Source organism: Melanotaenia boesemani, chromosome 17, assembly GCF_017639745.1.
Source record: "Melanotaenia boesemani isolate fMelBoe1 chromosome 17, fMelBoe1.pri, whole genome shotgun sequence".
In the NCBI taxonomy this organism is placed as follows: Eukaryota; Metazoa; Chordata; class Actinopteri; order Atheriniformes; family Melanotaeniidae; genus Melanotaenia; species Melanotaenia boesemani.
Window position 1 is genome coordinate 21,984,351 of NC_055698.1, and position 27,231 is coordinate 22,011,581.

Sequence of the window (27,231 nt, forward strand, 5' to 3'; positions counted from 1 at the left end):
ATCCAAATTCATTAAATTAAACATGAGCTACTATTTTCCACTAAATGGTACAATGTCTTATTTCCAACATCAGAAATGTTGTTTATGTTCAATTGAGAATAAAAATGTGGGTTTATGAGCTTCACAACTCATTGCATTCTGTATTTATTTACATTCAATCCCAACTTTTGTGGAACTGGGGTAGATTATTATTGGATACAACTAATTCTAAGAAAAAAGCAAAACAACTTTCTGTAAAGATTTGACAAAAAACTTGTCTGTCAGGACTCTGTCAACATTTCTAGGGAGTGGTTTTGGGGGGGGGGGGGGGGTGATTAATCAGCTAGTAAACAGCTTATTCAGTCTGAGCCTGCTTGGCTTACTCTATCACAAGACTTCTGTCAGCAGACCGACTTGCATGCAGCCCTCACGTCTCCCATTACACCCTGAAGGACAATTCAGTTAAACTGGTTCACTGACCCTCTGTTTCCAGCATGCTGACTAATTATCTGCTGACTCTTTCTGCACCGTGCTGACTTTACCGCTGCACATCTTTTCTGACTTCTCTTTTTGGCATCTCACTGATGACAATTATTTGTTTCTCAAATGAAGGCCTGTATAATTCTACAGCCAGAAATGTGCACATACTGCACAAGGTCATTAGCAAAAGTTTATATTTAAGATGTATAAGAACCCAACACTAATGCTGACATCCTTCTGTAAATATTCCAAAAGAAATTATTACTTTAAACCAAGTATTTCTTTAGTATATTCCAAGAAAAATGCAAATATCTCCTAGTCTAAAATCTGTGTAATTTCTCAACCATGTATTCACATCAGTAATATATCACTGTCACACTTCCTTCTCTCATTTCTTTCCCTCTCATTTCCTCTAGAACATATCTGTTTGTTCAATCACTGATTCAGTGATTAAAATGATGTTACTGTCATTACTTGCAAGGCAAGGCAGTTTATTTGTGTAGCACATTTCATGTACAGGACAATTCAAAGTGCTTTACATAAAACATTAAAAACATTACAGATATTAAGAAATAGTAAAAGGTAGCAACAAACAGCAAGAATCATAATAAAAAAATAAATTACATTAAAACTATTAAAAGCAAGATCATTTAAAAAGTTACTGTGCAGATTTCATGCATAGGTGCATGAGAAAAGAAATATTTTTAACTTGGATTTAAAAATGTCTGCGTTTGGTGAAAGTTTAATCTCCACTGGCAGTTTGTTCTACTTGCATAACAGTTAAATGTTGCTTCTCCGTATTTGGTCTGGACTAGTTGACCAGAGTCTTTGGCTCTAAGAGCTCTGCTAGGTTTATATTCTCTGAACATATTACAGATGTATTCTGGGCCTAAACCATTCTGGGATTCTCTAGCAACAGCATTTTGGATGAGCTGCAGATGTTTAATGCTCTTCGTAGGAAATCCTGTTAAAATTCTCCCTCATCCAGGTGTTTATTTGCTCCAGACACTGACACAGTAAGTCTATTGGGCTGCAGTCGTCTGGTGACAGTGACACATAAAGTTGTGTATCATCTGCATAACTGTAATAATTGATACTAAAGTTCTGTCATATTGCTGAGCTGCATCTAAGCACAAATACTAACCAGACACGTGAATATAAAATCCACATTTTTGTCCTGCTTTGGTCATGTCAGCTGTTCACAATTACCTCTCTAAATTAAATTATAAGTCCCAGGGAGGAGATTCTGCCATCCCGAATTTCATGGCAATACAAACTGGCCAAGAGTGAAAAAGACTCAGTTGAATCGCGGGTGCTGGTGATATAAACTACTCAGAAAAAGGCACCTTTGATCAGATTAATGGAAAGACAAGAAGAAGTCAGCTAGAGATGAGAAGAAATTTAATTAAGGAATGAGTTGGAGTACGTTTCAGATCAAGCAGTTAGAGGGTTGTCAAGTGTGAGAAGGGATTTCTGTAGAGCTGTTTTGCTTTGTAAAGCAGATTCAAGGAACTTTTTAGGTCTTTTAAAGAAGCATCATGCCTCGTTTACACCTTTTAATCGGACTCCTGTGTTGTCTTCCTTTGGCAGGTATGGCTTTTCCCTTTGTTAGTAAAATTTTTTAAAAAGATTATGAAAGAATTTGCAAAATAATGCCTGGAAAACTGAAAAATTTTCTTTTCTTCAAAGCTATGCATGATTCAGTCTTACAAATTTTAGATGCTCACGAAACCTTTAAAACTGGCCCAGAATTGTCTGATTTAAATTGAAGAGTAAAACCCACAAAGCTGGTTCTAGCAGATTAGCCTACAAAGTTTATGTAAAGTTTAGCCGACGCTCTTGGTATTCTCTCTCTCTTACAACAACCATCATTTTTGTATAAAACTTCCAGTTTACATTCAATTCATCCAACTCAATCCAAAGCAGTTCAGCAGGAAAACAGCATTTATAATTCACACTAAAAATAACTGACCTCAGTAAATGTAGTAATATACTAATAGGAATGCATTTTTGCATAAAAGGAGGATTGTGGATTTCTGCCTCCATCATTCAGAAACTTATTAGGAAGGAATCTCTGCACACCAGGAATAATTTTATAGGGTAAATGTTCACCTATGTGTTGGTCACCTGCAGTTAACCTGTTTAAATAATTCAAGCGGTGTATTTATTGCACAATTCTATTTTAAGAAGGTTTATTTTTTGTGAGGAAATGCAGCAAAGATGATCTACTTATCTGTCAGCGGATTCAATGACCGCTCTTTGAGACTCAGCTGACAGTCAGCTGATTTTTTTTCACCAGAATTCAGCTCTGTGCACAAAACACAAGTCAGAATTGGATAATTTAACTTTTTTATATCATGTGCAAGATTAAAATAATAATAATAATAATAATAATGAGAAAGAGATTTGGTTCTTTGTTTGGATCTAAACATGATAGTTGAATATTTGGAATCCTTTTTTTTTCTTTTTTTTTTTTTTTTTTGGAGAGGAACTACAACAATCTGGCCACCAGGTGGTGTTACAATGTACCAAATCATTTCACCAAATCATAGTTTATCTGTTTAAAATAGATTATATGAAAAGTTGTATCACAGGATAATTATTCACAAGCCATGTCAAAATGAGAAAAGATGAGCTTTAGATGCATCTGACAAAACCAGAAATGAGAGCTGTTTCAGGAACCTTTCTACATGTGTAAGAATTTAATTGTAGAAATAAATAACACTTTATTACTTATAGCTACATTATTCACGTCTTTCTACCATACCATACCATGACAACTTTATTTATAAAACACAGCTGAACAAATGAAAACATCAGACACAGAAACAACTAAAAATCAACACACTAAAACCAATTAGAAGTAAATAAGATCAAATAAAGTAACTTTTTGGAGAAAGTTTTTACATGACTACTTTTACACAAACATGTTTCTGTCACTGCTTTTGTTTGTAATGAAATATTTATTCAGTGTAGTTCTAGTTATACATACAAATGGATTTGAGTACTTCTCTGGGTGTTTATTTATTTATACTAAATTTTATTTAAAATGTGAACAGTGTTAAATTTGTTACATTTTTATGGTTTCTTTGGGTTTTTCTGCCATTGTTTTGCAGTATGTATGTAACTGAGAAAATGTCTTTGAAGACCGAAACCAGCACTCATGAATCTATACATGTATAATAAAAAAAAACCCAAAACAAACAAAAAAATATTTTCACTCACACAATACCCAGAAAAATTTTATCAAATGTACATAATTTGTGAATTGGCTTCAAGTTATGATAAAATTATAAGGTTTGTCCTTAGAACATTATTGAAGAGTAGTTATACAGAGTAGATATGTTTTTGCAATTTAGTATCAATTAAATTATTTATTGGATTTTACAGAATCTTTCATATCACTTGTCTTTTTTATGCATGATAACGATGATGTAAGGAAAACACAAATACTTGGTGACAAATTATTAGTTAAATCAATGAAAAAAGAGAGAGAAAAAGAACAAGGTGTTTTTTTGCCCATCAGGGAGCAGCAAGACGTCCATTCTGTGAAATGTGTACAAATATAGCCACAAACATGAAACATCTGCTGATGCAGTCAGACACACCCTCAGATTTTTTATTTCACATTGTTGGCAGTATTAGAAATTTTTTTTAACCCTTTTCCATGAAATTCATGACTTGGTGTCTTAGTTACTTAAATAATGCCTTCCTTCCCTCAGGTTGTTTGCGGTGTTACACCTGTGTCTTTCCAGCCATCTCTCCTCTGGACTGCTTGAAGTTTCCTCTGGAGTGTCCAGCCGGGCAGCGCTGCCTGTCAAGCGAGGCGACGGGAAAACGCGGTGAGATCCAGATGTGTGTGACAGGGGTTTGCTCCTGAGTCGGCATAATTTGGCGGAAGTAAAACCTCATTTAGAAGATCATTTGGGAGCACATCTGAGAAATGTACAACTCAGCTTATCTAAACTTAAACCTTTTAGAAGTCAAATCTTCTAGAAGTCAAAACTTCATACTGTCTCATCTCTCTGTTTGCTTTCACAGATACTAAAACATACAGAAAGAATCACTCAACAGATCAGATCTTGGCTCTACTTCTTATCAGGCCGGTTGTTAGTTCACTAATGGACATGATGCTAGTAGTTATCTCTAAAAATAACCTTCTAATTTATTATATAAATACATTGTAATTACCAATTTTGCCACCAAGCAGGACAAGTACGACAACACATTTTATAAATATTTTGTAGTTTGTAGTATGAAATGAAAAGTCAAATAAGATAAAAATATTATATAGAAAAGTATCACTGTGCATGTCTGTAGAAGTAAAGAATTGTATTTGAAAAAAAATGTTTTTATAATAATTCATACATCAGACGGTTAATCAGATCACACATTTTGGCTACTTTATGTGATCTTCTAAGTAAAGTTACACCTGATTAAGTAGCCCTTCACAGAGCCTGTCTTTAAAACCTGTTGTCTAAATTATTTCCATTCCATCAAGCAGTATAACAGTTATTTCATGTGTTTAACTCAATACCACATATTGTCCTCACTAAGACAGAAAGAAAGCGATTAAAAATGTTGCTTTGCTATTTTTTTATTTCCTTGTGCCCAAAAATAAGAATCAATAAGAAGTTTCTTTACTTTCATTTTTTTTATTTTTACAAATATTTGAGTTGTCAATATATATTATAAATGTTAAAAAAGATAACTGAATAGCACATGCTTACTTTTAGCATTATGTACAGCAGGGTTGACTCAGGCTGGTTTACTTCTTCATATTTATTAATAGGATGCAGTGCAGTCTCTTGACAAATTGCTTAACCAAACACCAAAACTGCATTTTAAAACTGTTAATTGCTGCACCCTGAACTAACGTTTATATAATTAGATGAAAAAGAACGTCATTTCAACACCCTTCTGTGTTCACTGTCATAGCCATCACTTTCTAGGATGATTTATGGGACTGCTCTCCTTTCTCTGCCCTCACAGGCGGCATACAACTGACGATATACGAGAAGAGCTGTGCCGTCTCCACCCAGTGTGGCCTGAATGGACAGAAATACTCTGCAGGCGTCTATTTCAACTACACCAACGACTGCTGCGACACAGACCTTTGTAACGGGGCTGGGTCTGCTGCTGCCCTCAGCTGGGGAGGAGCAGCGCTCTGTCTGCTGCCTGCAATCACCCTGCTGCTGGCCTGAGCAGCATGATGAAGATCAGAAGGAAAGGTGTCTGGAAACACACACTCAGACACATGAAGCAATTATGTTGGCTTCTTTCTAACCTCAAGTGTGTTTGTTTTTTAGAGACACATACTATGAAAACTAATAAAATAAAAAAAAGTATGATGCTCAAAGTTCTGGGTATCAAGAAGGAATATCAAAAAAAAAAAAAAACTGACCAAGATTAAATAGAAACATTTTTTAAATATTGATGCCCCTACTTTCATAAGTCTTTTTCAATTCAGACCACTTCAAAGAGAGGCCATCTGTTTTATTTGTTTCAGTGGTGCTCTAAAATGATCTGTATTTACTGTGTATATTCTGTTTTTGCAGCTGCTGTATTTGACAACAATTTTGAGAAACTTACAACAAATTTAAGTGTTCCTGCTTCAGTTAGAACAGTTTGTACGCTTTCTTTGTTTCTATTTTAATGAAACAATCGATAAAGTTAAAAAAGAAACAACTGTCACCAATGGATTTATTAAAGGCATTTTATTGGAACATTAACATAGAAAGAGAAGTAAAAACAGTTTTCAGCTGTGGTATTTTTTGATTGTCTTCATTGCTGATTTAATCCTGCTGGTTTAGTGTCCACACTGCTGCTTTGATACTGTGGGCTTGTACATGCAGCTGCTTTCAACTACTTGATGCCAACAGCACACAGAGTGTAAAGCACAGTGTCTGTAACAAAGTACAGTTTATTCATGGCAGTTTTAAAAGATAAAAATGTGAAAAAAACTGAAATTAAATGAATTTAACACACTGAAATGGTCCCTGAACTTGTTTCAAATCAACAGTGAAGTGAAAACCTCTAACAAACTTACTGCTAGAAGTCAGCAGTGTGAAATTATTCAGACTCAATCCCTTTAAACATTGGCCCACTTACAAGAAAACAAAAATGGTGAAATAAAACATAAATTCTCTTCATTAACACAGAAAACTTCATGAAGGAGATTTAACTAGCTCACGTTATATTTCTAACATAACCTTTTTTTTATATTCAAATTGGTTTTAAATTGCACTTCGGTTAATCTTTCTAACAAGTTTCCCCCTAATCAGAGGGAAATAACAAAGCCTTACAACCATGCAGCCTCTGTAAATGCCAATTTGCATGGTGCCTTGCAGTTAATAAATCCTTCACATAAGCTGCAGCTAGAACCAAACAAGGCGTGCTGTTAATTCCAGTTCCTACCAGAGAGTTTGTTTCAAGTCACGTTAGACATCCAAACTTCAGACTAATCCAACAGACAACAGGGAAGTGTCACTGACGTTTCTAAGGTTAAAAAAAGACTTGAAGAAAAAGGTCAGCGATAAGATATATTTTTACCATCGGAAAGCTTTATGAAATCACAAAAATGAACAATTCATTTATCCCTCTATTAAATATTTGGGATGTAATCAGATCACATACTTTTTTTTTAATTGATAAATGTTTTTCAATGTGGACACAGATGCTACTGAAGATACTGACAAAAAAACAAAAAACAAAAACAAACAGGGTGACTCTGAGTTGTGAGGAAAACAGAAGCAGTTGATGCAACCTGAGAAAGAGGTCTTTCTAACATGTGGTTAACACTGTGACAGGATGCATTTTAACCCAAATCTGGATCAAAATGAAACCAAACTGTGAGAAAACAAAGCTAGCATCCAAAAGAAATAGAAAAATAACACTCCCACAAGGAACCTAAATATATTTGACTTGGCTGAGTTACTCCTTTCAAAACACTAACACAAACTTGATGGATCTTTTTCAGTCTGAAACTGATTTATGTAATTTCAGCAGCTTTTAAAAGCCTCGTCAGGTTGTGCAGGCCAGCAACGACATGGTCGTCTTTAGTCAACATGATGTCAGGAGCTTAGGGATATTTCAGGCTTGGCTGTTGTTGAGATCTGCTACTTAAATAATTCTGTTATTATTTCACAACCAAAAGCAGTCACTTTGAAACAGAATAGCTAATCCTGATTCAGTGATGTCTGCTAAAAACTGCAAAGCCCAGCTCTATTAGTCATGTAATTTTAAAGTCTGATTTATTGTGCTCCACTAACTGCAGCTCAGTAATGTCAGAAAGTAAAAGACCACTTTCATGAGACAAGAAAAACATAAAAAGCCTCATTTAGTTAATAACTAAGCAGGAAAAGCTCACAAAGCTACTCGCATTTTTTCTGTTTTTCAAGTTAAATACTTTATAGACTTAAAATACCTTTCTTTTATTTTGGATGGGCAAAAATAACTCTAAATGCCTTTGAGAAGCCTTCAAAGTAGCTGAGAAACAAATTTAGTCATCTTAATAATGCTTCACGCCTGCTGTGGGAGCATAAAAAGGGGAAGCCTGAATTTATTGAAACAGTTTCCTGTTTTCAGTGTTGCCTCCCTTCAGTGAGACTTGGTTTGCTCCCTCTTTCTCTGTGAGTTGCACCACGAAGAATAAATATTAGCCTTGCTAAGAAGTTAAAAACATGTTCTGTCTAATGGTAAAAGGCTGTGTTCCCTCAGTGCGATTACAGAAAAACTACAAAAGACTCTTTGGCAGGTGAGCGAGTGCTAGTATGCAAATGTCACTTCCTTAACCATGACAGAGAAAAATAAGCTAATCGGCCTGTGAGAGGCTTGCAAGGTACAGGTGAAAGTCTGATCTGGTAGGCAGCTTTGTTGAAATATTTCCCAAAAGTATCAAAAAGTGAGTGGAACAATAAAACATCTGTAGTAGTAAACAAAACAAAAAAAAGTGTGTGAATATGTTCATGTGAGTGTATTCCTGCAAACAACATGAGTGACTAATTCATTCATCTCTGATATGTGGACGGTCATTAACCCTTCTGTTTCCTTCTTTCCCTTCTGATGTAAACTGATACTAAAGAAAAGAAAACAAAACTAAAATGCATGTGTGGGCGGAGTTTGTTTCACTAGCAACTCAGCAGTAAAGGAAAAATCAGGTCTGATCAGCAGGGAAATGGATCAGAAACAGATCAATCATGATGTTTGCAGAAGAGTTGTGTGTTCTTGTGTTTTTTTGTGGTGCTATCTCCAGGATATGTTCCCCTCATTCTCCTCCTACTTGAGAGCTTTAGCTACAGAGGAGTAAGCGATGTGGATCTCGTCGTCGATTGGGCAGGTGGAGGCAAACTCCTCCCTGGCATATGCTGCGTTTAAGTACCTCCAGAGGTTTGTCAGCGACTGAGGGATGCTGAAGTTTCTGTATTTCAAACAAACCACCTGAAAGGACATTTAAATAAAAGCTGTTTGAGAGACTTACTCAACAAGACAACATGAAACGAAACACTCAAACTCAGGCGATTACCTTCAGGATGTGGAGCTTGGGCAGCAAGTTGCAGTCAGCCAGAGTGAGCTCTTGGCCGTCCAGGAAGGGGCGTGATGAGGAAGTAGCTTCATCAGCGCTATTCTCGTCAATCTCATCAGGAAGTGGGGAGCCGAGGTAGTCGTCTAGCTTCTTCAGAGCTTTGAGCAGGCCTTTCTCTAGATCTGAGCATGAATACAGTAAACACTCACGCACATGTTGCAGAAACAGTTTACACATTTAAAATCAAGAAAGAAAATGAAGAAAGCCTGCAAATTAAGAGCAGACTGCAGCGGGCAGGCTGCTCACTCTGAGGCAGAACTGCTAAGACTGTAATGTTATCAGACACACCCTGCTGGGTTTCTGTCTCTATGAGAATTAACAGAAATAACTCTCTTCTCTTCTTCAGCCACTCTTCCATGGAGACCATTTCTCAAGAGACTTTAGTGATCAGTAGATAGATCACCTAAAGATCCAGATGCATCTGTGTCAGGTCTTTAACTGTGTATTTTTCTTAGGAACATTACTTTCAGATACTGTTCATCTGCGTACATAGGTTTTAAGCCTGTCGCTTCTTTTTTTTGTCCTTCACTTCTTCCATTTTGTCAATTTATTTTAAGGACACACTCCACATCATGTTAAAGTTAATCTGTGTTTGCTAAAGGCTGCTAGTTAGTCCCTAAACATACTGTTCAAAATGTCTTCTGTGCCAAGATGTCTGTTATGTTTGCACACAACACTGGTTCATTGCTTGAGTTGGGTGCTTGTTATGCTTGAATGATTCACCGGTCATTGTTAAGTGGCCTAAACAACCTTGCTTCTCTGAAACCAGGCAGGTATGACAACTGAACTGAAAATAAGTAGAAAAAGAGAGTCTGGAGAACTACGACTCAAAACCTCAAAAAGTAATAAAATAAAGTCTGGCTCTATGGAAACAAACTAATAAAGAAATAAAAGGATAGATTAAGACTTTTGCACAGCACTGCTCACTATTCTTTTTGTTGGGAACTTACTTACTTTCATTGGTCTGAGGGTTGGAGTTCTTGATGTAAGCGGAAAACTTGGAGAAGACGTCCAGGCCTGCTGTGTTAGACTCTGGGTTACGGGCAGCCAGACGGGGATATCTAACAGAGAGATGGATGCTTAATCACATGTGAAAACTCAGAAAACTTCATTTATAAAAATGTCTTTATTTAAAGTGGATGTCATAAAAAAAAGTCAAAACAAAAGGCAGTAAAGAAAATAAAGCTGCAAATAATTAAATGAATTGTTCAAGGGTGTAATTCTAAAATATAAACATCACTGTAACATAAATGGAAAATATAGTTAAAAATTTATAGCCCAGCTGATGTGTTTTGATCTGATGGAAATGCAGCTTGTCTTTAAATTTTCTAGCTTGGAGTCTGCAGGCAATGCTTCTATACAGTGGAAAATACTTGTTTAAAGTACACAAACCCCAATTAGACTAGACTTCAAATACTTTTATATCCAGCAACAACTCCAAAGAATATTTATATTTGCTATTAGAAATAACTAAAACAGAACCAAATTTAAAAAACCTAAAAAACCAAAACACTTTCCTATTTTGTTGAAATATCTTGATGATAAGAAGAGTTTATTTCAGCTTTAAAAGAACCAAATGGATTTGAAGAACAGATAATAAAGTGATTACTTGGGAGGGCAGAGATTTTCTTCCAGGAACTCCTCGATTTTGTTGGTGTCAGTTTTCACTTCGCTGCCGTACAGCAGGAAGGGAGGCTGAGCACCCGGTGCCAAGTCCTTCAAGATCTCTGGTTTCCTGAAGGGAGGGACAGAGCAGGTCAGCCAGTAAGAAAGGAGGAAAAGGGGGGGAAAAAAAGTCAAACAACAGGAAATTACTCATACGACATGCTGAACTCTCCAATACCTATAATCTGAATGAATTGCCCAGTTTTTTTTTACTGCAAGCTACTCTGGGAGCCTTAAAGCAGAGGGTGGACATTCCTTTGTTGTGCCAGCAGACAGAAACCTGCAGCACTGCAGGAGGAAAATACAAAAGCGTATAAAAGCAAATGCACGCACACACACACACATTAGAGACCCATGGTTTCACCTCTTCATATCCACAGTAGTAACATCAAAGGTGACTCCTTTCAGCCACAGCACCATGAAGAGACGTTGAGAGAAGGGACAGTTGCCGATGCTCTGACCATCGTTGCCTGCCTGGAAAACAAAAGCAAAAAATAAAGACAAAAATAAAATAAAAATAAAGATTCACTACTGTATAAACATAAAAAAGATACAAATAATAATCACATTCATGAAAAAATAATCTGCTTACTTAACAATCATACTGCATAACACATATTGTCCTAGTACTGTGCAGCCTCAAAAAGGACAAGCACTAATGAGGGCTCTACTCTAATAAGAAGTTCGACTTTTGCACACACTGTTTAATGTAATACACCCCATGTGAGAACACCTGAGAGTAACGTCATATATTAAAGTATTTAAGTCTTACTGTCATTGCAATATTCAGCTATAAGATCTTATGGTGCCTAATATCCTGCAGCTCTACCTGAGCCCCACTTTGGATATTATGAAAGGCAGGCTCTCACAGCCCCTTTACATCTTTTTGGTGATCTTTTCTGTCAACAACCCAGGTAGGCCAGACCTCTTCAGATTAAGCACTGACAGTTGGACTTTATCCTCATTTCTTTTAGTGATTTTTATAGACAGGTGTAGCTGTGGTGAGGAGAGTATCCAGCACATAGATCAGTAGGTCACATCTCTGCCTTTAGCAGATCTTGTCTTCTGGCACCAATGCAGAAGCGCTCCCAGTTAGGGCTGGGCAATATGTCGACATTTTCAAATATATGGAGACTTTATCAGATGCAATATAGAAGGAGGGAATATCGTTTATATTGAGATATCTTGTTTTGAGTTAAAAGCATCTTATCTGTATTTTTGTTTTAGTCATTAAAAAGTATTTTTAATTTATTTTGTTTTAGGAGCATTTAATTTAACATAAAGGCACTTTAATTTCAGTCAGCTGTTTTAATGCACATGTGCTGCTGATCCTTAATAAAAGTATATTTAGCACTGAAGGCTTTGGTTACTTGACAAAAAAATATATATATCGAATATTGTGATTCAGGTACAAAATATTGAGATATAAGATTTGGTTCATATCGCCCAGCCCTACTTCCAGTTGTCTCTGTCATAGCTCAGACATATTTGGACCAAACAGATTTAAGGGTTCCTGAGGTAAAGCAAGGCAAGGCAAATGTCATAACTTTGAGAATTATGGGGACTGGGAATTGACATCATTTTAAGAGTTTTTTTTTTCCTATAACTGCATTTGCATCTCTGACATGAACACTGCAATGAACAGCCTGTAGGTGAGTAGTGAATAAGACAAACTTGCATTATCATCCTCAGCCAATTGGCTCAATAAATAAGTTTTTTAGAGGCCAACATTTCTTTCACTGATGTTACGAATTTGGCTGGTTCTGGTTTTGCACTCACATTAATCAAATAACCACGCTTGTCATCATGCCATCATGACCACTCACTGCTCCAACTCAGAAGTAAGTGGTAAAAAAGATGCTACACTAGCAGTTCAGCAAATTGCAATTTGCTGTACTTCCTGGTTGTATTGACTCAAAAATTAAAGGGGACCTCCCCCATTTAGAAAGACTGCAGTGTTCTCTTCAGGTGAAAGTGGAAAGGTTTTCCCAGATGGAGGTGTTGAAATATTTCAAGGTCTATCACTTGTAATCTGGGAGCAGCAGTGATACATTTACTGTACTGCAGCTTAATGACCTAGCCCACCTATCTCTAACAGTCATGGATTTTAGGGCCAGCAATAACAGATCTCAGCGTTGGCAAGCTCAGAAATCTGAGAAAAAAAAAATAAATCATAGCTGAGTAGCTTCACTGTTCCTCCATAATTCAAAGGTTTGTACAACATGGTCACCTGAGCAAAGCACTGGGGTACACCCTGGACTTAACAAAGGGATTACATCTCCACCCTAGCCTGGGAGGATCTGGAGATTCCCCTGAATGAGACGGAGGAGGTTGCCACAGACAGAATCCCTTTTCACACAAGTTATTTTACATTGCTTACATTTCATGAGTTCTCACTTTTCATGTATAAGACAATTCAAGGTGCTTTACAGAAAACATTAAAAGCATTACAGCGGGATGCAGGAAGCTTTAAAAAGTACATTAAAAACTAACTTAAAAAGAAATTAAATAAATTAAATAAAAACAGAAATAGCCCAAATAAAATAGATAAAATGCAAGAAATAAAAGTTCAAGTGTGATGAATTAACAGTTGTGACAAAAAGAAAAGTTTTTCCTCTTGTTTTAAAACAGCTGAGAGTTTCAGCAGACCTGCAGTTTTCTGGGAGTTTTTCCACATGTGAGGAGCATAAAAACTGAACGCTGCCTCTCCATGTTTAGTTCTGACTCTGGGAACAGAAAGTAGACCTGATCCTGATGACCTGAGGGATCTGGTTGGTTCCTAACGAACCAGAAGATCCTGATTGTTTTTTGGCCCTAAACCATTTAGTGCTTTGTACACTAACAGCAGGATATTGAAGTCAATTTTTTGACAGACAGGAAGCCAGTGTAAAGATCAGAGGACTGGAGTTATGTGATCTACTTTCTTAGTCTTAGAGTGGGTGGCAGATTCCTGTGTGCTCACATCCTGAGCAGACTGTGAGAAAAAAGAGCAATGGTGGCCTTGGCGTTTCTGCTTTCTCCCTTTGTTGCTACAACTTTTTTCACATGGACTAAGCTCTAGATTGGGTTCATGGGTCAAAATTGCATCAATTCCTCACATTTTAAGCAAAAGAACATTTGCAGTCTATCTTATTCATTGCTGAACTTTTCTGGATAGATGCACATGTAGCTGTAAGAGGTAAACTGCAGATGGTTTCTACTTTGATTTACAAAGTTTTTTTTTTTTTTTAACTTTTACCAAACTGCAAAGTCAGCATGCACGTTTCACACCAACCAACAAGCTTAGAGTCTCTAAAAACCTCATGCACAGCATACACCTCGTTTACAAAACTAAAACAGAGCATCAGAAAAATAAAATAAAAAAACATTTAATTTTACTGTTTTATTTGATGAAGTTTTATCGCTCATTTAACTAAAACTATAGCTGATTTAGTGACTATTCAATATAATTTTTGTTGAACTTTTTACAGCATTTTGTTTAAGCGACATCTCTAATCTGCATAGAAATAAACTCCACATTACTTTTTAAGATTAACAAAAAGACCAAAACCAATGCTAAAACTGTGTTTCTATTGGTATCTAACAACTTTAACAACTTGTGTTTTGATTTTCTTAGAATGAGTCATCTATATCTACTTGTTGTGGGTTCACACACATGGCAGCTGCTATATTTATGCCACCGTTTTTACTATGGTGTCTCTGAATGGACAAACAAGTCTGTGTGTGAAGTGAGAATGCTCTGAACTATAAAACTGTAGTACTCGCTTTGTTTAATAGGTTCTAGACACAGTGTTTCTCAATCCATGTCTTCAGGACCCACTGCCCTGAGCCAATGTCAGCGTCGGACACCGTCTGGCAGCGGTAATGCATCGCTATAAAGATTTTTCCAACAACCCAAATCACTACAAACACTTGCATATCCTTTTTTCAAAAGCTCGCACAATTTCTACAGTTTTGTCCTTATCTTCATTCTTCTGCTTTTTTCCCCCCTTCCCAATCCTCTTCTTCTTCACTGGTTTGTTTCTTTCCCTGGTCGCATGGTCAGCTATTCTGCTCAGCATCACCCCCACGATTTCTGGTGGTATTGCTCCATCCTCAGCTTCAAATAATGGATAGCTAAGCTCCCGGAAAATGGATCAAATTATGTTGTAACTGATGCAGGAGATGGACGTAACTGTCTACCTATCTCCTTTAGACGTGTTCCTACTCCAACACACCTGATTCAGGTTAATAAACTCCCTCATCGACTTCTCTATAACCTGATAACAAGCCATTCATTTAATTTAGGTGTGTTAAAGTATGGTTACCTCTAAAACCTGCAGGGCAGTGAGTCTAGAGGACCAGGACTGAGAAACACTGGGCTAGAGCACTGTTTGGTTTATACCTTAAAAGGCACTTACACATATACACAATTTTTACGTAGTTACATGATTCACTGGCAGATTAAAACATGTTTATGTCTGGAAGAATTTTGGCCACTGACAGCCACCATCCATTTACAATTATGTTTGGCATTTGAAGTCATTTCTATGTCCATCTTTACCAATAGATGTCAGCAATTCTTACACACTACACCTTTAACCCGTTAAGGCCCGACCCATGAAAAAATAGTAAGAAAAATCCAATTTTTGAAATATGAGGTCTTCATTTGGCCCTTTAACAAATGTACCAAAAAAATTTACATTTTCTTTTTTTTTTTTTTTTGGGGGGGGGGGGGGGGGGGGGGGGGGGGTATCTACCATGTGATAGTTAAAAATATTCTAATATTGTTTTCTGCTTCTGGGTATCTATCGGGAGACAGAAGACAAGTATCAGATTGTGTTCACCAGGATTTTGAGCAAAGTTTATACCATAAATTGAAGCAAAATGTCTCAGAAACTGTATGTGAGAAATATGTCATGTCGAGCTCTTATAGCTTAACAATCAGCAGGATTATCTAAAATGAAAGGAAATGCAGCCTTAGACAGGAAATATTCATTCATGTACTCTAGCAGGAGCTGCAGGTTGCTCAGGAAACCACCACACTGCTTGAAAACGTGCCTTTTGCTATGTCATGTTAAGTTATGTCAGCATTACTGAGGACCAAGAATAGTATGCTGAACAAATAAAAATAATATATGTTTTTTATTTGTTTTATTACTTCATTTATTTCTGCATTTATTTATATTTTTATCTACTCATTTAACACATTTGCATGTAGGTGTAATGTTATGTATATGCTAAGTTTTATATTTCTTTATTTTTTTTGCTGTATAGCAATAATTTGGGCACATCTAAACTGTTTCTAAAGCACAACTGACCACCAGTGAGAATCAACGTGCTCATCCTATATAGAATTAAATAAAAATGTGGAAATAAATAAATGAATGGATGAATTAATGAATAAGAAAATTAATAATTTGTGCTTAATTACACAATTCATTACTGCGTTTATTATTCAGTTATTTTTTCTTATTTCTTCATTTACTTCTACCCTTATTCATGCCTACATTTATTTTCATTTTTGGATTTCTTTATATCTCTATTTAATAGTTTAGGCACTTCTAATTTTAAAGGAGGACAGATCATCTGTGTGAGTTAGTCTCGTGCATGCATTCATCTTACTTCATGTAAAACTACAGTTCACAGACTGAACTGAAACTTGGCTTTAGAGAAGTTTTAGAGAAGTTACAACAGCATCTTTCACCTCTGAAGAAAAAAAAAGGTGGAGGGTGGCGCACATGTTCATACAGAGAAATCATTATGTTGGAGGGAAAGCAGGCACATACTGGGTATATCGCTGCGTTTTTTCTTCTTCTTTTTTGGCTCAATGAAATAGGATTACCTTACCTGACCAAGAAGCTAATTATAGATTAAAGTCTACCGCCCATTCTTTTAATGTGCCTTTAATTAGATTACTGTGGTTTATAAGCCCGGTGAGTCAGCAGAGGTGGTCCGAATGACATATTTATTGTAATACAGGCACTGAGTGTCATTTAAAACGTGACATTAAAACCTTTTTACAGCCGCTAACTGTCACAAATGAGTTTTAACACCAGTGAAACAAGTTGAGACGGAAGTCCGTCTCCAACCGTTACATGGGAACTCATTTCACACAATGTCGTCGTCACCGTGTTTCTTTCTGGGTGTGATGGTTTTCTTTTCTGTCATCGTTCAGTCGCTTACCTTCACAAAAAGTTCAACTCTGGGCTGATTTGCGTCGCTCATTTTCACCAAAACCTCTGCAGAAGGAGAAAGTTACAAACGAGTTAGAACATTTAAGTTCAACTAAGAACAAAAGTTTATTTTAAGAAAACCGAGCGAGCTCGCAGCGCGCGCAGCCAAGCCCATCTTCCGCTACAAATCCAAGAGTCTAAAACTACTGACAAATGTGACTGTTGCAACTACAAAAGCAGAGGAAACGCTTCACAAACCGAAACTATGCGTCTTATAATCCCCTCAACTTAAATTCTGTTTAAATTATGAGGGTGTATAACCTTTAAACTTACTATGCTGGTTGTCGTCGGTGCTGCTGGTCTCTCTCCTCCCAGTTCTGCTGCCTGCCTGTGTCAGTCTACCACTACACACGCACACACATCATCATCATCATCATCATCATCATCGCAGCTCCTCCATTTCCTGGTAATGCTGAGCTTTTAGCAAATAAAAGTGCCTTCAAGGTTGGCAATGAGAAGAGTGGTGCGTCACAGGAGAAAGAAGAGATGCTGGGATAAAGGAGGGAAGGTGTTTCACAGCAGAAAGTCGGTCAGTTTTCATGGATAAAGCCATGTTGTTGTTTGTGAGCAGCGGATTATGTAACACGTAGGCTGCACACAGTAAGAGGATCACCTGTTGCACATTGTGATTTTTATGAGTTATTATCCGACTCTGTTATCATGACTAGTACACTCAAGTACTTTCAAGCGTTTTTTAAAATAATTAATTAATTTATTTATTTTTGTTATTATTTTTAAAGCTTGATTTTGAGTATGTCTACTGTTATCAATGACCAATATGAATGAAAAGATGTGCAAGCCTCTGCCCAGATAGCAATGGATCCCTGACTATCTGTTTATTAAAATATGTGATCAAATAGATTTTGAAGTCTTCAAATATGTAAATTAACTTTTCTGATCACCAGTCGATCTTGCTTATAGATTATAGATTCCTAAAGTTACCAGTCAATCTAAATTTTTTGTTATGTATATATATATATATAGTTTCTACTGACGATTTTTTTTCCTGAAAATGAAAAAGAACAGTAGCAACATTCTTTCAATGTTCTCTGGACCAGAAAGAAGAAGAAGAAGAAGAAGAAAATAAAATACTAACCAGTTACTAACATCTCTGTTCTCTACACCTAGAAACCACTGACACATTATTGTCTTTTGTTTTACATGTAATGTACTTTATTTAAATTTTGCTCTTCATTTAACTGCACTTTGTTCATGCCAAATTTTTAATGGGGCGACCGATCCATAGTATTGAGGGTGCATTCACACCAGGATATGCTGCTAGACTCATATGATTGGGGACACAGTTCACCTGGGAGATGCAACATTCTTCTGGACCAAGTTTGCGCTCACACTGCACTATTAAAACTAATTGGACATATTCAACTCCTTGCTAGGCCGAGCTGCATCAAAAATTACTGAAGAAGACGAGATACACAATGAAGAAGAAAACATACTCATCTATTGGGTCATGCAGGACGTTCACCACATAACAGTAAAACATAGCTGCATCAGATCCTAGTGGTTTTGGGTTGACATATTTCTATCAGAACTTTTACTGACCACAAGCCATTTTTCCCATATATTGTTCCACATAGGTGGGAAAGGGGTGAGTCTATCCAGGCAAAGACCCAGATAGTAGTTGAAATCCCCACCTGTAGACCATCTATGTTCACTACTTCATTAAAATAATAATTATATTATAATTTCCCTGCAGGGATTAAAAAAAAAGAATTGCATTTAATGAATCTGACATCTTTTGGCCGGTCATTGATGATACAAACTTGAGAGTGCAGTCCACAATTCTCTATGCTATGTTTTTATACACACCCTTGTGTCAGCCTTCAGTGATTTAAGATGTAGGTGACCCAAACCCAGAACAAGTCAAGGGACAGAAGATACAGATCTGTAGAAGTTACTGATTTGTAGTGCTCTGGACCTGCTCCACAGTTAAACATTAAACAGTAAAGGACAATTATAAGTAGACTCAGACTTAGCAGTCCATCTTGCAACCAACATAAACAATTGAAAGGGAACAAACAAACAAACAAAAAACATAAAAAATCTGTCCTCAAATGATAATTACTCTCCCATATTTTAGCATGTTTATCATCAGCTGGATTGTTAGGGTTAGAATAAACTCTTGCTTCCCTCCTTAATGGTAAATCCGTAGCCTGTGGAGAATTTTCTCTCTTGTTATTTTAACCCTCTAATGCCCAACTTGTCACCGCCGACAAGATTTTACATGCGTACATGTACGTGTACAGTGGATATTTACCTTGTTCAAAATAAGGTTCAGCTTCATTGCAATATTATTTTTCATTATCATTTGTATCACAATATTCTTTTTCTCATTTCACTTTAATGTTGTTTTATTTTTATGTCTTCTTTAATTATGTACTTCATCATGGTACAAAAATTCCATTCGGATGTATGAATTTCTGTCTTGTCATATATTTCTTTTACTTTTAGGCCAGTCTGTGGCAGTGTGAGGTGTTCTGTCTGCAGATGGAGAGGAGCTGCTTCAGGGACTACCACACCACAAAAAAAAAAAAAAAAAACGCCTGCTTTTTAATGTAAAAACAGGCAGAAAATTTGAAAACTAAAAAGCCAGGACTGCCATTTTTTTTTTTTTTTTTTGTACATAAAATTGTTCAAAGTTCAAATTGTTCATGTAAAATTCTTTATTCATGTCATTTCAGAGTTCTTATGCTGTTATAAACTGAATAATCTGAATTCATGTTTTGCCACCCCCTTGTCAATTTGAAACAATTTCATATAAGACTTCATGAAACTGGTTAATATATTCACAGTATAGCTGTTGTTAACAAAAGACATTTGTCTGAGAAACCTAATTGTCACACACAAAACTATGTCCATATGCAATCTTCAATAGTTTTGATGTCTAAGGGTTCATTAACATAACATATTCTTGTATAAATTAGGAAATGCGGTTATATGGGTAACTGTGCCTAGATTTTTTAACTGATTGTGTTTGTGCAATTGTACGAATATTGGTGTGCATATTGAGTTTATGACATCTTTTTTTATTGATCCATCCATCTTTCATTCATTTATCATACTTTTTTTTTTTAGTTTCTTAACTTTTGAAGTTTCAGTTGCATCATTATGTTGGTTTCTTTTAGTTCCAGTGTCTTTTTTTGTGGCTATGCATACCTTTCTAATAGTGTTGAATCTTTTTCAGTTGTTTTTCAGCATAATAACTTTGTGCAATTTTATATCATTGATGTTACTTGTGTCTCTTTTAAGCCACTTTGTTTAAAGATGCAGTATGTAACAAAATTGTAGGTCAATGACAGAAAAAGGTAATATATCATTAAAACCTTGTTACTAAATTACCTGTTGTGTTTTTATCCTCTTGGAATTAACCATTTAAACATGGCACATGACACATGACAGCTGCCATCTTTGCACCGCCATGTTTACTATGGTGTCTCTGAATGTGCTGCCTTTGCTGCACCTGATTCCACTGGATCCCATCTCAGAAGAAAATGTGTTTATTTCTAGAAGAACTTTGGCTTCAGTCACAACTGTGTATGTCATTTGAAGTAATTTCTATACCTATCTTTAATACTAGATGTCAGTAAGTCTTACATAGCTGTCTGTTGAATACCAGATGTTTTCCATGTGCAGTGTTTTGTTAATATTTTCTTTGGCCAGTTCCTGCGTTTCATTCCTTCTTTTTGTCTGTATGAATTGCATTATTATAAATATCCAGTAGAGGGTGGAGCTGAGTTTTACTGAGATTTTTAAATGATTAAAGAAAAAGACATAAAAAATAGGTCCAGAATCAGTTCAGTATTACTAAGAAATTTCTAGGTGGTTCTCCATCCACTGATATAGTGACACAGGCAGTCAAAACTTTAATACAGTGTGTTCCTTGTCCTGAAGGCCCAAGCTCCAGACACCCCCAGTCCCACGTGAGTCTGGAGGAACTCCGGGGAAACAGACTGGGGTCTAACAGAGTTTAAACCCCACTTATGATCTCTCTTCACTTCCAAAATTAAGGGAACTTATTACAGACAAAACGTGGACTGTAACCACAATATAGGTGCAAACCTGAATTTGTTGTTATTACATTTTAGCAGCTAAACCAAAAACATTAAACACTTAGAATAATCTGGTTTTGCTGTAACCATCCTGTACTTGTGCAGCTACATACTAAACACTAGAGGGAGTCATTGGTCAGGACATGGACGAGGATTTGTTAGAGAAAACAACAGACTGCAGCTGGCAAATGTTGACAGTACAACATATGATGGCACAGATCCTGTTTACAAAGCAAAGCCTGCATATTTAGAGCAAACAAACCTTCTATGTGTCTCTGTAAAGAATCAGTGTCTGCATGCTCAATATTCATTCACATGTAACCTGATGAGGTATTTTGTCAGACAACAGGTAAAAGAGAGCAATACTGAGCACAGGTCACAGTTGTTCTAACATTAAAGAGAAATTTATTTATTTTTTATCAAAATAATATAATTTCATGGATTTCCTTCAATGCAATAGTCTGTGGTATAAACTTGACGCAGAAAGATTGAAGCTATTTGACAACATTGATTACGCTCAACTGACTTTGTCAGTGTGGACCCTGGCTACGTTGTACTGGAAAGGTTGGGCCCCTGGGTGAAAAAAAAGAAAAAAGTTGAGAAACCCTTCTGTAAACAACAAAAAACCTTTAATGTGTGAATATTCAACTGTCTCAGTAAGGTCAGTTCTGACAAAAGAATGACAAAAATGTGTTACGAATCAGGATGAAGGGAATGAGATACATCATGTTCATTTTGTGACTGAATGAGGAGAAATGTTCCTGGGAAGGAAATTAAATCAGCCAAAATTTATACAAAATAACTGATTCAAAATGAATGTGATACAGACACCTCCAGTCTCATCACATCATGGAGAAACTTCAGAAAGCATATTGGGGTCTAATCAAGTTTAATCCATCAACAGGTTTTATATCCTACTTGTGATCTGACTTACTTCTAAAATGACGGAAACTTGTCTGTAATTATTATTTATTAATTCAAAACATTATTTTTTTAAGGAACTCCCTGAGACAAATCAGAGGTTATCAAGGATTTATTCAGACACTGTTCTTTCACAGAAAAGCTTATGAAACTTAGGGAGCCAATCTGTCAGAGGAGTCAGGACCGGGAAGGGGTAAGTAGGAAAGTCCATCAGTATGGAAACGAGGTCCAAAAAGGAATGAGTGGGGAGCTGGAGTATTTGAAGCCTGGTAAGTAGATTGATTACAGGTGTGACTGGTTAGTATTCCAGAGATTGACTGTGATGATGCATGGCAGGAGTCGGTGTGTCCGTGGCAGAGCACATTAGTTAGTTGTAACCTCCTGAGATCTTATAATAGACACCTGAATTGGTTTTCATTGCATGTTAGTAGCTAATTAAGACAAATGAATATATATATATATATATATATATATAAAGACACTTGGAACAATCTGTTGTGGTGTAACTATCCTGTACCTGTGTCCATACAAAACACTAGTGGGAATCACTGGTTTTGAAATCATTTGCAGGACATGAACCAGAATTCATTAGATCATCTGCAGCAGGTGACTGTTGACAGCACAACATATCACAGCACAGATCCTATTTACAAAACAATGTTTACATTCCCAGTACTCATTCACCCATGTGTGAATGTAATCATGACTGAGGTGTTTGTCAGTCACTGGGTGAGTTAATATGTCAAAGTTATAGTCAGGATATGTCGTCATGTTTTAAACAAAAGTTAAACACTTGGTCAAAGCATTTTTTGTTTAAAAAGTTCCATGCAGGTAAAAGTCCAGCCTGTTCTAATTAGTGATCAAACATGCCCATATGAAATTGTTGAAAAAAAATGTATTTGTCACGGGGGAGGAAGCTGACTGACTGGTAGGACAACCATTCACCCCCGTAAGTGATCAAGGATTAGTTTTCCTGAGGAGCAAGCAGCCAGTCAATGAGCCAGGTTGCAATAAAATATAAACCATTTATTTACAAAAAAAAAACAAACAACAAAAAACAAAAACAAAAACAAAAAAACAAACAAACAAACAAACAAAAAAACCCTAATGTCCAGCTAAAGCCAATTAAAAAAAAAAGTCCCTTGCAACTCTCAGCGCCAGCCAGCAGGGATGCGGTCCTCTCTGATGTGTATTCCGGATCCAGTGGGAGGAGTAATGGTGCTACTAGCCAGTCCTCATTCATCGCGATCAAGAGTTTCCTCTGCCACGGCTAAAATCCACTGTAAACAGGAAAAGGCAAGTTCATCAACAAACCATGCTAAAAAGAATAAATAAAATCCGTCTAGGGCAGGTGATAACAAGCGGTCGGTGTGTGATGACCGGGTAATATAAGAGAGGTCACTTATCTGTATGGAGGGGTGACGTGTAATTCCCCCCTCCACGTATCCAGTCCGGCATCCTCTCTCTTCCAGATCCACCGGTTGCATCCCATCACTAGGCTTTTTCTCTAGTCCCCCAGTCAGATGTCCGCCGTGCTTTGCCCCATCGTTTGCCACCCCTCTACGGCTCTCCTCCTGCAGTTCTCCCCCTGGAGCTCCTCTCATACCTGTGCCCACCACCAAAAATAAAGGGTTGGACTCACAGGTTGAAAACCTGATTGAAATTTGTGAAGATTTCCGCTTTCATTTAAAAAGTTGTTGAGCTAGTTAATTACAGCTTTCTTACTAATCTTGGATATAAAAGACAGGTTCGAGACAGGTCTATAGTTATTCAATATAGAGGCGTCTAGAGTTCTCTTCTTTAGCAGTAGCTTAATGGCACATATCTTTAGTGAATTGGAAAAAGTTTGTACAAATACTTTCAAAACCCAATGCACTAGTATAATTTGTATGTAAAATTGATTTCCTTTATAATTCTATCACACCTAAGTACACATTTTATTGCAAACACTGGTGAGACAAAGTTAAAAGGACTTTGACACGCTCATAGATGCAGCTTAGTCTTTTGGCTCATCTTACCTGTCACACCCCATTTTACTTTTTATTTATCGCAGATCAAACTTGTTGTTTTAAATATTACCATGACACCACAAAGCTTTGGTCTCTTTATAGATGAGTGCTCAGAATAATAAAGCAGGGCTGACAGGTAGTCAGTCACACTGATGATTATCTTTAAGATCAACAGTTTATTTATCAGGAAGATGTGATCCCTCTCACTTGCTGAGGCCTATGTGACATGTCTTATGTGAAATGTAACAGAAATTTAACAGAGTTGATTTTTTTCTTTTTGAATTGTAAAATGAAATTCTAAGACAAAATAGTAAAACTCAACGCAAAGGTTCAATCAGAAACGCAAAAGAAAAAAAAAAAGAAAAAGAAAAAGAAAAAGAAAGGTAATTGGGACCTTATCATATTATAATGTGATAGTGTTGTTAAAAACATTTGAAACATATCTTTGTATAATGTGATAAATTTTATTGTAAGAACATGAATCAAAATGTATCCAGATGTTGCAGAGAAACAATCAAAGTACATTTTATGGAAAATTTTCTCATCAAGCAGAATCATTTCTGTTCTTTTTCTAGAGGATTAATTGTTCTGATCATTTTATCAAATTTACAAAACAAGCTCTTGTGTATTAAAATCTACAATAAAAGATTAAATGCCAGTTGAAGTAGGTATTGAGAATATCATAATATTGGGTTCCATTAAAAATACAGTTTTGAGATATTAAGTCTGAGAAAGTTGCTTAAACCCTCTTACAAAAGAATAATAAAAAATCACCTTATTCTATATGACTTAAAGAAAAACAGCAAAGAAAGAAATAGCATAAAAGTAGTATATTGAATACTATATTGACTTAGCTGATATATGGGCGAGAATGAATAAAAATCAACTTTAAGTGAATAAGGGGATCATTTAGGAGCTACAACTACCAGAAACCCCACAGAGAGGACAGGATGGCAGCGCCGAGGGCCACAGTCAGAGGCAGCTGGACAGAAGTGGCTCCATTGCACAGATTTGCTTGGCAGCACTTGAAGCTGCTGGTGTAACTTGCACCGAAGAGGTTACCAGTCAGCGTTTTATTGCACAGGTCCACGTCCAAGCAGCCGCGGGTGTGCAGGCTAATAGCTCCGGTGGCGTTGAACTCTGGAAGAACCAGAAATAGTAAATAAACTAAATATAAGAAGAAAAAAAAATGCCCCACACATCTTCACTTTTAAACACACACTTTTTTTCAATAAATTAATTAACACAGAAATTTAGAACACAATAAATTAATCGTCATTAAATTTTCTAAACATGAATAAGACGTATGGCTGCTAAATATATAGAAGATTTATCGATATGAGTATATTGTCATGTGTGATATCCATGATCTAGCACGAAGACTATTGCAATGGTTATTTGAAATATGATGTATTAACGAGGTGCTGCGCTCCACATAGAGGATGTCTGCTTTGTGCAGATCATGCAACTAACAAACATGCACAAGTGCAGAAGTGGAATGCAGCCCTCACAAACACACCTGGGATTTATGTTGTATCTATAGAAGTGTTTGTATATAAATAAAAGTGATATGTTATTACAAAATCATACAATGATATATTTTTCTCTAATATCTTACAGCCCTTCATATGTTGTACTTTTTTCTTTGTTTTCCATCCTTCCAGCAAAGACTGCTTTACATCCTGTGCAAACTTTCCTATTGATCCATTATTCTTCAATATTTCAAAGCTGGTGGTTGAGCAGCAAACATAATCACAATCAAACGCAATCAATAACTAAAGTTTTTGCTGTATTTCTATATTCCTGTGAGTTTTTCACTACCCCTGAGGGTCTCTAGTTTTTGAGAAAAATCCTTACGTGCTTCTCCGATGAAGCAGGCGTCAGTTGCATTATTGCACGTAACTTGATTTGAGAGAATGCAGGTTCCAAATATGCCAATAGGACACTGACGGCAGGTCAGACAGTGTGCTGTTCAATGGAAACAAAAAAACAAAACAGAGATGAAGTTTTAGTTTGCATCCTTCTCTCAGGCTCCATCTGTTGCTCTCTGCTAGAAGGTTAGGATGTACTCTGACAAAAACAGAAAAGCCCTGCTATGCAAATGCTCCACTATAAGTAAAAGTCCCAGCTGTAGGTCCTAAAAGCTTTAATAAAGACAACTGGACTTCTTTTTCTAGGCTCTTAAAAACGTTTCTCATCACATCTGAAAGGTTTCTTCAGAAAAGTTTGTTAGTAAGTTCTTAATTTTAAAAGTATGAACATTGAGATAAAAGGTAAAGTAATAATAGTACAATATTTCTCTGAAATGTGGAGCTGAACTATAAAGCTAAAGATAAAACAACTTCAGAAAAGTACAGTACTTGAGTAAATAAGTTTTACTTTCCACCCCTGGTTTCCACTGTTGGAGGACATAAACTGGAAGTATTTTTCTTTACTACCACTTAGAGACATAGAAATGATTTACATTACTTTCATAAATGTCAAACAAAGTTATTTTTGTCCCACATTTTAGTCCTGGTTGTTACTGTACCAGTCAAAGGTTTGGAACCATTTAGAGTAATATATCCCAGAATATTTAGCTCACTTTTACTCTTTAACATGTTCTCACTTCCACATCATGATAATTGTCTTAACTCACCTGCAGCGATGGAGGCACACAGGACAATCACTCCTTTCCAGAAGTTATTCATTTTGTCGAAATGATTTATTTAAGAACACAAAGCTCTTGTCAAAAAGGTCTGAATATTCTGCCGTCTCAATCCAGTCTTTATATGCAGACACAGTGACGACAGTCTGGTAAAACCGAATGTAAGAAACAAGTTGACCAGGTTTTATATCTTGTGGTCTAAAAAGGAAGCCTTGAGAAACTCAGTCCCAAAAAATTCCTAGTCTTGAATAAAGTGGATCAATGTGTTTGTTCAACAGATTTCATGCTGTTAAAGGTTTTCCCTTTTAACTAAAGATCCCAAAATATACTGATTACTTTTACATTGTGTCAAGAGCATCTCAGTAGAACAGGAAAGTATACAAGGTTCATCAAGTTTGATATAAAAGGCAGAAAGACAGGATGAAAACAAATTGAAAGGACACTTTAATAGTTGTTTAAAGGACCATTGGGCTCCAAACAGTGAAACAAACAGCAACAGTGAGAGTGAGCTGCATGGATGTATAAGTCCGTACTGCTGCAGGTTGTAGTGATGATGTATCTGGCAGTCAGGAGGACACTGGTTTCTGTCTGGTTTCAGAGAAATGAAAACATATCTGCAGGCTCATCAAACTACTAATGTTAAAGGCTAACTGAATATTAAGAT

General features: G+C 36.4%; 3 protein-coding genes across 3 annotated transcripts; 1 reads left to right on the plus strand and 2 right to left on the minus strand.

Moving 5' to 3' along the window:
• Positions 1–1,804: 1,804 nt before the first annotated feature.
• LOC121657100 (prostate stem cell antigen-like) lies at positions 1,805–6,078 on the plus strand. Its single transcript, XM_042012477.1, has 3 exons — positions 1,805–2,049; positions 4,182–4,301; positions 5,452–6,078. Exons 1-3 carry the CDS (start codon positions 1,998–2,000, stop codon positions 5,661–5,663), a joined length of 384 nt encoding a protein of 127 aa, XP_041868411.1. The 5' UTR covers positions 1,805–1,997; the 3' UTR covers positions 5,664–6,078.
• Positions 6,079–6,161: 83 nt separating this feature from the next.
• clic1 (chloride intracellular channel 1) lies at positions 6,162–17,334 on the minus strand. Its single transcript, XM_042012473.1, has 7 exons — positions 17,197–17,334; positions 16,874–16,929; positions 11,073–11,182; positions 10,653–10,778; positions 9,998–10,104; positions 8,984–9,165; positions 6,162–8,898 (listed from the first exon to the last, which is right to left on the minus strand). The coding sequence occupies exons 2-7, from the start codon at positions 16,913–16,915 to the stop codon at positions 8,737–8,739; spliced, it is 729 nt and encodes a 242-aa protein (XP_041868407.1). The 5' UTR covers positions 16,916–16,929; positions 17,197–17,334; the 3' UTR covers positions 6,162–8,736.
• A 7,028-nt stretch (positions 17,335–24,362) lies between these two features.
• On the minus strand, positions 24,363–26,731 carry LOC121657101 (protein Bouncer-like). The gene is made up of 3 exons (XM_042012479.1): positions 26,559–26,731; positions 25,778–25,888; positions 24,363–25,060 (listed from the first exon to the last, which is right to left on the minus strand). The coding sequence occupies exons 1-3, from the start codon at positions 26,608–26,610 to the stop codon at positions 24,843–24,845; spliced, it is 381 nt and encodes a 126-aa protein (XP_041868413.1). The 5' UTR covers positions 26,611–26,731; the 3' UTR covers positions 24,363–24,842.
• Positions 26,732–27,231: the final 500 nt, after the last annotated feature.